The sequence below is a fragment of the Danio rerio genome, chromosome 2, assembly GCF_049306965.1.
Source record: "Danio rerio strain Tuebingen ecotype United States chromosome 2, GRCz12tu, whole genome shotgun sequence".
NCBI classification, from domain to species: Eukaryota; Metazoa; Chordata; class Actinopteri; order Cypriniformes; family Danionidae; genus Danio; species Danio rerio.
This window is the reverse complement of record NC_133177.1, coordinates 12922607-12934689: the sequence shown is the minus strand read 5'-3', so window position 1 is coordinate 12934689 and position 12083 is coordinate 12922607. Positions and strand designations below refer to the sequence as shown.

Below are 12083 nucleotides of genomic sequence, written 5' to 3'. Positions count from 1 at the left end.
TTTGGTTGGTTTTGTTTGGAAATGAAAATTGGGTCACCCCAGCCACGGCCACCCCAGTGTAAACTCATGCCAACCATGTAGCCACGCTAACATGATTTTGCTATTGATATTTTTAAACGTACATACGTAAGTTCACATTATTTAAATAAATAAATAGCAGCCACTAAATTATTGTGGACCGACTGGTGCCATTGACATAGCTGATTCACTGCCCCTCCCCAATCGTCGTTGACAGCACACACACGCAAACCATCAGTAGACAGCAATGGCAATTTAATATTTACTGTAAGATACATCAATAGAAAAAGCTGTATTAATAATATGATGGCTCAAAAAGGAATATGGGAAAAATATAATATTATTGTCTGTATAGTGAGTGTGTGTGTTTGTGTGTGTGTATACAGTTATTATTTTGTTTTACAGTTGTATTTGTTTTATTAATTCATTCATTAATCTTTATTATATTTAGACATGGCATATTGTGTGAAAAGTAACTGAAAAGATATTTATAAATGGGAAAAGTGTTTTAAATTATATTTTTATTTTTATTTGGTTTGCACATGTACTTGCTGAATTACTGCAAGTAATAAATTGAAATATTGCAGGAGCAATTAATTAAATAATTAAAACTACCTTATTTCATTTACCAGAAACAAAAATATAACATTACACTAAATTAATTTTTTTTGTGTGTCACCCCAAGATTTTGTGTGGCTTCTTCTGGCTACCCCTAAAAATTTTTTATGGGGGCGCCACCGACCTAAAATCAACCAAATATCAACGTCTACTCATATTACACCTTGACGTTATGTGGACGCTACCACTATGACATCTATTAGACATTGGACTTTTGTCACTTTCCAACGCAACCTAAAATCAACCAAATATCAACATAATGTGACGTTGTTAATGGACATCAAAATAACGTTGTCCTTAGACGCTGGCTAGACAATGAATTTTGGTCACCTGACTTCATGACCTAAATCTAACTTAATAATAATGTCTTAAGATGTTGTGTGGTTATTTTATTTGGCTGGGATTGGTACAAGTGCCCCAAATCTCACCATGTTTTTACCATTCAAATAAGGTTAGAATTCTAAAAACAATTGAAATTGCTGACAATTCGAAACACTTTTTTGTTTAAGTTGACTGGACAACACCAAAAGGCTTCAGCCATTACATATTGTGTGTGTTTGTGTTTTTGACAGGAGTTGGTTGGGGGTAGTGCTCCACAGAGAAACTGGAAAGGGATAGCCATTGCCCTGCTGGTCATCCTGGTCATCTGCTCTCTGATCGTCACCTCTGTCATCCTGCTAACACCCGGTGAGTCCCAACAAAACCAGTGTTGTTAGAATCTCTGGACTGAGTAGATCAATTACTGTCAAAAAAAAAAAAAATTAACTTTCCATTTTGGATAGCTGTAACAGTCTTATTTACAAAAGTAGTGTGTCTACATGAACCTACATGCCTGTAAACTCATAAGGACAATTTAAAACATCACAGAATTTAGTGAGCATGTCGCATATTAATGTAAACAAGCATGCAAAATTTTGTGGAGATTGGTCAATAGGTGGCGCTATAATAGCAACAAAGGTCTCAAAAGAAGGTCTGTCAGAATCAACTTTTCAAATTTTAAGGACGAAAAAATCCACTTTGCGCCATGGCGCATGGTCTTACAGGGTTGAGCTTATTCTCCAAATGATTTATATGGTGTGTTTCGAGAATAAACCAATTAGAGTCTCATCTCCCAGTCCCTTTAAGAGCCAGCTGTGCCACGCCACAGTGCATTTGCTATTTACATGGCGGACTTTGTTTGTGGAAAAACTCAACGCTTTGCTAGAGGGAAAACAGTTAAACAGAGCATCTGCAGTGTGAGACAGAATATGTCTCCTCATTGTTTACTTTCGCTTTCACTTTCGTGGATAGAGAAACGTGTTGTACACAAAGATATCCATTAGCCTATACATTATTAATTTTGGTGGTAAGGGAATAATCACTAAACAGTGCTGTGACACAAATGTGCATGTATTTGACCATTAAATCGCTCACATTAAGTTGCCGTTAGATGTGTGTGCCCTGCTCGTCTCCGAGCCTGTCCAAGGCTAAGCACGGCCCGCACACACACAAGGCCATATGCTCTTTTGCGCTTTTAAAAAACATGAATGATTCGAACGTACATGAATGAATTATCAATGCATGATGATTGCAGCATCCTGTGCTGCAAAAGTTACATTACAGTACATGCTTTTAGTCATTTTCACTTGGAACTGCGCTGTGCAGAGCAACACTTGTACTGGAAAGGGGCGGTATATGATGGAATAATCGTTTATCTCGATATATGGTTTTAAATAATCGTTAGAAGCCAAAATCGAAACCGGATTTTTGATTAATTGCACAGCCTTAACTCTAATCATACATTTCATTGTCAATTAAACTACTTGCAGGCTGATAAATAACCTTACGCTACTTAAATGCTTGAAGCCTAATAATTGCTGCTTGCAGCTATATTTTTTCTTATTTTTTTGTACTAAAGCAAGGTGATGAAGAACCCAAGCAGTTGCTACAGCCAAAATATTCTTCAACGTTGGTTGCTCAATTATGGTGATTTTTTCAGGGTAATTAGCATAGCATGTATAACATGATTGTTCTTCATCAGGAGAAAAGTGGGCTACTATGATTCCCCAGAGTTATGTTTTTTTTTTTTTTTCAAAGATGAGTGATAGCATATGTATGCAAGCACAGATCAATTGTTGAAGAGCCTAAATTGGGAGTTGCCTCAAGAAATGAGTGAACTCATTTTTAACCTTGTATAATTGAGGGTGAGAACACTGACATCTGAACCTTGGTGCATGGGTATCAGGGTGGCCAATCAAGACCACTGAAAAGATGGTTATCAAGTCTCTTCCGGATGAACAAAGGTGCAGTTGTGAATAAGCAGACTAAATATAAATGCAACATGAAGCAAACCAAAAACAGGACATATCAAGATCCTCGCCATAGTCATGATGTTGCCAATTATAATTCAAATTTGGCATTCAATTATGTCAGATCTTCATTTGTGTGTGACAGAGAAATCCCTGCCACTGTTTTAACTCTTAAAGAGGTTTCAAATTAAAATAGTAACACATTTTTTAAAAATAAAATTAGCTTATTTAGTCTATCATTTTCTGTGAGTTTTGTTACAAAAAATATACACAATACACTTCTAGTGACTGTCTTTTGTTTTTTAAAAATATGCTTAGTTTTCAGAAATACAATGAGATTAACTATTTAGCTCAGTGGGAAATATTATTTATATACTGAAATAAATAAAATTTGTCTGGAGAACGGGTAATATATTATTAATATTATAGAATCTTCTAGTGTAAAGTGACATTTAAATGCTTAACTAGGTTATTTAGATTAACTGGGCAGGATATGGTAATTAGACAAGTCATTGTATATCAATGATTTGGTCTGTAGACTGTCGAAAAAAATAGCTTAAAGGGGCTAATAATTTTGACCTTAAAATGGTTTAAAAAATTTTTTAAACTGCTTTTATTCTAGCCAAAATAAAACAAATTATACTTTCTGCAGAAGAAAAAAATATTATCACACATACTGTGAACATGTCCTTGCTCTGTTAAACATCATTTAGGAAATATTAAAAAAAGAACAACAAATTTAAAGGGGGGCTAATAATTCTGAATTCAACTGTATATATTTTCTTTTTTTAATATTTTTTAATACAAGTTTTTTTTATTAAATATTTTATTTTATTGTAAAGCACTTTGGATTAACTACAGTTGTGTAAAATTGTGCTCTATAAACTAAGTTTGCCTTGCCGATAAACAGGTGTCGATAAGTGACTGCAGACGATTACATTAAGCTGCATTGAGTTTCTTACTTTTCTTGGGTTCGTTCATCTCCGCACACAACACTGTAAAGTGCCATACATATCAAACTGATGGCTGCATGATAGTTTAACCTAATTTGAAAGTTTATTGATAGTTTGGCCTGCAGGCTACGAGTTTGAGACTCCTGGTCTGGAGCTATGTTTCATTATTAGAATAACCAAATATTGCATATGCTTTATTGGATGTTATAGAATATATACAATGTTCACAAAATCTACTCTCATATGATTTATATACTATTATAGCATGCAAGATTATTTTGAATCATTTATTTATTTTTATTCGGTCATTAATTTTCCTTTGGCTTAGTCACTTTATTAATCTGGGGTCGCCACAGCAGAATGAACCGGCAACTTATCCGGCATATATTTTACACAGCAGATGCCCTTCCTGCTGCAACCCATAACTGGGAATCATTTATTTATAAACTTATTTACACACATACACTTCGGACAACTTAGCTTACCCAATTCACCTATACCACAGGTCTTTAAACTTGCCGGGGAAATCTGAGCACATGGAGGAACCCACACAAACACTGGAAGAATAAGCAAACTCCACACAGAAATGCCAACTGACCCAGCTGTGGCTCGAACCAATGACCTTCTTGCTATGAGGCGATTGTGCTACCCACTGCACCAGCTTGCTGCCTGCCTTATTTGTTTTCATATTTTATTTATTTAGTCTGGTATTGTTAAAGTGAATAAGGCATATTGTATTCCTTTATTTTAATGCCCAAAAATGGTGTTTCATTTATTAAACGGTGAATTTCCTCCTGCTGCATATCACATTAATGTTCTTTAATTAATTTAAACTTTAGTTTTTTTGCAAAATGTCAAATTCCTACTGAATAGATACTTTTAGGGCAGGAAGAAAACTAAGTGGGTGAGCATAGTTGTCTAATAGCAAAAAGTCTGTCTGATTAGATCAGTGTGTGTGGATCAATAGAGCTCTAAATAGAATAAGGCACACTGGGGAGTCTCATTCTCAGGCTCAGCCTCCACCTCGTCAACTCTAGTAATTGGCTATGTGGCCCTGTGGCCTAGCTAGGGAGTTACTTGGTGAAGCCATATCTCACGGGACAAACAGCCAGACAATATAGCCTACATAACAAAAAAAAAAAAAAAAAAAAAAATGATAATAATAATAATGATACTACCTACATTAAAAACTGTTGTTGTTTTCCTAATCTTTGCCTTCTCTCAGAGCAGAGGAGGTGGTTTAATTTTAAAGCAGCTAAGTTTCCCATTTCTAAAACTTGAGATTGCAGAGCAGATGTGCTTTGAATATCAAGTCATAATCTATAGAGAAAACTAGAGGCGATTGATGCAGTTTTGACATTTTTTCTTATGCTTCAAACACACATGTCCTTGTTTGATGGAGAAACTCTTTGTTGTGGGATCCACGTTGAACGAAAGAGAAAGTGGGTGCAGAACTGAAAAAAGAAAGTTTATACTTTCTGACTAAATATAAAAAATGCAAGAATTCTTCCAGAAAGATGGATGAGCTAATAATGCTAACGGGTAACCACTAACAGCCAAATATTGTTGATTTATTAAGAACATACTCTTATTAAATATACAATTTAAATGCAGCTAGCTGATTGGTTAATTGATTGATTCCTACTATTTTGTTAAATCTTGATTCAAAAGCAACAAGTAAAGTTTTGAAATCAGCTGCAATGCTAACTCTTTGGTCTTCTAGCAAAGTAGCAATGTTAGCCAGTGTAACGTCCACTGGGATGGTGTCATTATTAATGTCTTTGTGGCTTTGACATTTTCCTTAGTTGTTTAAGGTTTTAATTTTAATGATTCAAATTGAGATCAGTTTGGGGTTCAAGAGAGGAAGTAAATTTTAAGGATATTGCTGCGAAAGACAAAGTCCGCACGGCATTTACATTTTAACTGGAACCAGAAGTCCTGAATGATTGATTGATTGATTCGTTTGTTCATTCATTCATTTAGTCAATTGGTTAATTTGTTAGGAAATTAGAGTACTGTTTAGTTAATTTGCTTTTAAAAAGTAAAAACAAAATTAAAATCATGATTGCTAACTTGTCAGTCATTGTAAAACATAATTTATACTTTATAAGAATATTTAGATCAAGAATCATTTGGTGGCATATTAAGACACTAATTAAATACTAAGTAATTGTCATACAAAATTGTTCTTTTTTTGTCACTGAGTAATCAGTATAGGATTTACCCATTTTTCAGCAAGACGTTTTCATTTTTTAAAATATACATTAATATGATTTAATAATACCACTCAGTCATTAATATATTTGGTAACACTTTATTTTGATGGTCCATTTGAGCATTAGAAGACAATCTGCTTAATATCTTCTAATACCGCTCCTTCAACAGACATTTAACTGACTATAAGAAACTGCAAGTACATAAACTAACCCTAACCTAAGAGTCTACTTACAATTAAATGAGAACTACCTGGCATATAGATGCAATTTAGCTTAAATTGAACAAACGGTCCATCGAAATACAGTGTGACCATATATTTTAATGAGATTAGTTAAAAAAAAAAAAAAAAGATATTCTGCTTGAATTTATGTGTGACACTGAATAACGCTTAAGCAACCTGTTTATTAACATAATCAGTAACCATTACTATATGCCTGAATAATAACATATATAAACGTTGATTTCAATAGTTTAATTATTTATTAACTTAAATTATCTTAAAAACCACCAACTACTCTTACAAATGGTTTGTAAATAATGCAATACTTCATTTAGAGTTGAAAAATAAATTGTTCAAGTATGAAAGCACATTATAAATGTGGTTGTAAGTCAAGAAAACAGCATTTACAGCTGCAGTTATAAACTGTTTGCTAATACTTATTAATGTAGATATAATGCTTAACAAATAATGAATTTACTAGATGCTAATGCTTATCAAATGATTTATAGTGTTTAGTTATTATAAAGATTCTTAAAAAAAAAGATGGAATTAATTAAATTTATAATGAAATAAAACGTAGCTTTTGCACGTTTTTCAAAGTATTGTTCAAGTACAGTTATAAAAGTTACAAATAGATTCTTCTATATCTATATATCTATCCAGTGTCCATTCAGTACATTTACTGTAAGTGCACTTTATTTTCGCTTAAGGTCTGAATGGCTACTCTGCTTTAAGCTTTGACCTTTGGAGAATTTAAAACAACTTCAAAACCCTGGCCTAGCAGTTCTTCTAGTCAAACTTTCCTTTTCTAGTTTGTAATGTCCACATTCTCTGCCCACAGTTGAAGATACCAGCCTGGCCTCCAAGCAGAAGGTCACAATCGAGGACATCTTCAGCGGCAAGCTCCAGGCACACAACCCTCAGGCAACGTGGCTCAGCGGTGAGTGGCAGTCAAGTTCTACTTGCTCTCGTTTGCCTGCTAGCACTGTGGGTGGATGCAGTTGCTTTTTGCATCATCTCACAACAGCAAAGATAAAAAAAAAAAAAAAATTGCATCAGGATCTGCATCTAAAGCCTCACACTGATCGAATGCAATCTCGGTGGTACTTCAGATGAAAATATCCATTTAATATGGACAGGTGTGGACTTACCTAGCATTGCATATTCTTTTCTTCTATTCCTTCATCTTGAAAGCTTTATGTTGGTTTTGATGTCTCTGAGATTTTACCATCCACTTAATGTAAAATTGCCAGAGTCACATTTTTGCCATTTATTCATTGTAAAACTTGGATAGAGTTCAAGTCAAGTTTTACTGTCATTCTGCTGCATGTGTGAAGATATAGTGGAATGAAATGTCATGTCTCACAGGACACTACAATGCTACATACTGTAGTTAAACAAATATAAACATAAAACATTACAGTACAAGAAAACAATCCTTGACATCTCATTTGCAATATACTAGTAACAAGTCTGCACAGAATAAAATACTACACTTATTTTAATAATAACAATAAAACCTACAATCAGTCAGTTTCATCGTTATGTACACTAGATATTGCATATGGACCCTGAGCATGCGTCAATAACACCACCTCATTTGTACTGTGCTCCCAGGACAAAAGTTATTCAACCACACTAGTCAAGACCAAAACCAATCTGAAGATGCTGGACTTCAGCGTTTTGTATGGGTGTAGTAACAAACGAGCAAACTAACAAACAAACGTATCAAAAGGTCTAACATTTAATAGGTACGATTTGTTTTTGTTTTTACGAACTTTTGTGCTCAACAAGTAATGTTATTAATAATAATTGTTACATCCCTGATGTTAAATGTCTAAGAGTTAGAGTAACAGTAAAAACTTTAATGCTGGTTGGGGTGAGTGTGGATTAGTCCCTTGCCTTCATGAAAACACACAAAATTCAGTTTAGGAATTTATTAACAAAAATGTACAATGATAAAGCAAAACTGGGAAGCAATGGGCTTTAGGAGGGGGGAAGGCCAAAACAACAAACAAAAAAGTACACTTTAGCTAGTTAGACTGACTCTACTCAGTCTAACTGATAAAGTAAAATTAAATTAATAACAGAAATATACACGAACTCCCTAACTAAACATAAATAAGAAAAAAAGGATTTAAAAAATAAAATGGCAGCCACCTCCCTACAGCTTAAAAATATTTGTATACGGACCACCCGTAAAACTCCTAATCACAGATAGGTTTCAATAGATAGGTTCATTTCAAATGAGCGCTACACTGTAATGAAATGGCAGCTAAGTTAATGCATTCCTTCCAATAGACAACAACAGTGTAAGCGACATATAATGTAAATACCTATGGGTCTGCTTAATGATTTATTACATAGCATGTGTGCTAGATTTGCATGTTTGAGCCTGTTTATAAACAGATTTACTGATATACTTTTATAGTGTTTTACAAATTACTCATTAATTACACAAATTAAAATTTTTGACCAGACATGGTTTATTATTACAGAAAGTGGAATAAATTATACTATAGTGTTTTCGGATATTCTATACAGTGATAAAAGCTAGGTCAATTAGCATTTCATTATTAATATATTTCATGTTCATAAAATACCCATGATGGCTTGAAGAACATAAATAATTCAGGTATTGTCACAAGTGCTTGTTTATGGGTGTTCACATTTGATCCGTTTATCTGTTTCTATCTTCATCGGCAGCATCCGACATGGCTTGCTTTCTTACTACAAAGTACACTAAAAATAGATTCAGAGTCAAGTAATATGTCCCAATTCATAGAATTTGAAAAAACAGTAAGCAAGAAGTACTCGGATGACCTACTACTTCCAGTGAGACTCTAAAGTGTGAATCCAATGCATGCTACACTATCCCATGATGTCCCATAAGAGAATTCATGAATGGCAGTGTCATGGGTAGGTCACGTGATCATGACAAAAGGGTGGATGTAGTATGTCCAAGATCCATTTATACTGTATAGAAAGTACTTTTCTAACATGAATAGTAAATTTAAATGCAATACCTACACAGTAGTAAGTGATTTCGGATGCAGCAATCCTCTTTGCTCTTGTTACATTCCTGATGTTAAGTGTCTAGGAGTGAGAGTAACAGTGAAAAGTTTAAGGTTAGCTGTCAGGGGACTGATCCACACTTACAATACAACAAATTCAGCTTAAATTTTTTTAAATAACATGGCACCCATCTCCCTACGGCTTCCAAACACAAAGTTAAGTTTCAAAAGCAAAGTTTAAGCAGTTTCAAATGCTTTTACGACTTTAACTTCAACAAGTTAAAACAAAACAACCAGGCAGAGAAACCATACTCTGGAAGCAAGCTTCAATGTGGCTTGCAACTGATCAGCTTTTAAGCTTGCAGGGCAACGAGCAGCAGGTGCAATTAATTAACCTCCTCTCCTCCACAACTAGCTGAGAAACATACTGGCTGCGTCTGAAACCGCATACTTCCATACTATATAGTACGCTAAAATCAGTATGCGAGCCGAGTAGTATGTCCGAATTCATAGAATTCGAAAATCAGTAGGCGAGAAGTACCCGGATGACTTACTACTTCCGGCGAGATTCTGAAGTGCGCATCACATGCACGCTGCACTATCCCATAATGCCCCGTGAGAGAATTCATGTATGGAAGTGAGGCGATGCAACTGATGCAGGTAGGTCACGTGACCATGACAAAATGGCGGATGCAGTACGTCCGAATTTCATTCATACTTTTCAAATTCATACTGTATAGAACGTACTTTTCTAACGGCCGAGTAGTACGTTTAAATTCAAATGCAGTATCTACTGAGTAGTAGGAGGTTTCGGACGCAGCCACTGCATACTGATTTTCGAATATACTGATTTTCGAATATTTTGCACATACTACTCAGCTCGCATACTGATTTTAGCGTACTGTATAGTATGAAATTTAGGACGCAGCCAGAGAGAGAGAGAGAGAGGGAGAAAAGAAACAAAACACAACAATACATTCAAAACACCACGGTAACATAATACAGTCATGTAACATAATATAGTCGCTTACTGCACTATATTCTAGACTTATGCTAGTTGTGTTGAATAAAATCAGCAAACAATGTAAGTAAAACATGTTGTTTAATGATGATTAAAGATAGAATGACTCTTGGAGAACCCTGAAGATGTGTTACATTTCGATAACAAAACACATAAGTAATTACTGACTGCCACACAACATGATATTGCAGTTGATTTTACACAGGTACTGCAGCAAGAAATACAGGGACCATTATAGCAACACAGAGAATTGCCAGTTAAAATGCAAATGACTAATGTCTTAGGGGTTTTTTCTGCCGGTTTTGTTTATCCCTTTTGTTTTGGCTAATGTATTAGCAGTTCAGACAGTGTTAATTGCATTGTAACAGAAATGAGACTGGATTGTTGAACTTATTACAATTTAAGATGTCCTGAGGTAAGATATGGTTTTGTAAGATCAAATAAATTAAGATTTGCTCCTGTAATACAAATCTAAAAAAATCAATTTTAGCAGTTACATTTCGTTACCTTGGAATTATAAGGTTCTATCTGCGTTCTAAATGATTTTGAGAAATTGAGCTTCAAAGTTTTTGCATTCCATATAGCGAACAATATCTGTAACAGTTCTTTTTTTCGCACATCAACATGACAGAGACCCTGAATGTACTCTAAATGTAAATTATTAAAGTTTTCTTATGTTTGCAAATTGAAGTAAAAAAACAAATAAAAAAAACACGATAAATGCAGATAGAACATTTTAATTCTGAAAAGTAATTTTCCACTTGGAATTATAAGGTTATATCTGGCAAATCATTTGTTAAAGCATTACTTTTCCAGAAATACAATAAAAATGTATAATTTAGTGTTGTAACAATATGTTGATGCTTGAGAAAGTAAAATATTTGCTTTATTATAACATTTATTTCATATTTTAGAATGAATATTTTTTCTTGTTCAAATTAAGCATATGAGGCTGTGCTAAATATTTTGTTCAGTGAATATGTTAATTTTATCTATTTAATATATTAATATTTGTTAAATTGTATGCTTTATATGAATTATTGGATTATATTTGTTGAATTATATGCCCCATGAATTAAATTTATTTGCCCTTCAAGACTTAATATTAAATTAATTAATTATTAATTAATATTAAAGACTTTAAAAGAAAACAGACAGTAAACAAATGAGTTTAACAAATGTTTCACTGTCTATATATACACTAATACAAGTATTTCACATTTAATAGATACATTTTTTAATATTTGTTTCTTTTTCAACAATGCAAAATGTAACATTTCATCTCAATGTCTAACAATGCTTATAAATCATCACATTTACACAATGTGTTTCTCAATTCTGTGTGGTGCGGCATTATTTAGTCAACTCTGATTTTGTGTGATTTTGTCTTTCTGGTCTTTCTGTTAATGGAGCAGTTCGCTGAATGACAAAGAACGCTGATCCTGATTGGTCCTCGTGCGTGCATTAAAAATACTGATTGGTTCACAGAAAGAATCTTATAGAGTCATGCTAGAGTTCAACTTTGTAGATAAAATTGTTTTTTAAATAAAAGTCTTAAAATGTAAACAACTTATTTAAAGAAATCTAATACTGTAAATAAGTTGCCATTTAATAAGAACATGTCAATAACTCAACTTTGACAAAAAATGTCAGATAGAACCTTATAATTCTAAGGTGACGATTTGTGCCAGAAGTAAAGCTGAAATTTTATTCTTCCTTTACTCTTTTTCTCTT

The 12083-nt window shown here is 33.7% G+C and overlaps 1 protein-coding gene across 6 annotated transcripts in view; it reads left to right on the top strand.

The window, feature by feature from the left end:
* dpp6b (dipeptidyl-peptidase 6b) overlaps positions 1 to 12083 on the top strand; it is a 298152-nt gene that overhangs the window by 201106 nt on the left and 84963 nt on the right. For all 6 annotated transcript variants that reach the window (XM_068224691.2, XM_073919875.1, NM_001115122.1 and 3 more), the window contains 2 exons: positions 1209 to 1323; positions 7156 to 7254. In XM_068224691.2, the coding sequence (XP_068080792.1) occupies positions 1209 to 1323; positions 7156 to 7254 (214 nt within the window). The remainder of the gene's footprint in view (positions 1 to 1208; positions 1324 to 7155; positions 7255 to 12083) is intronic.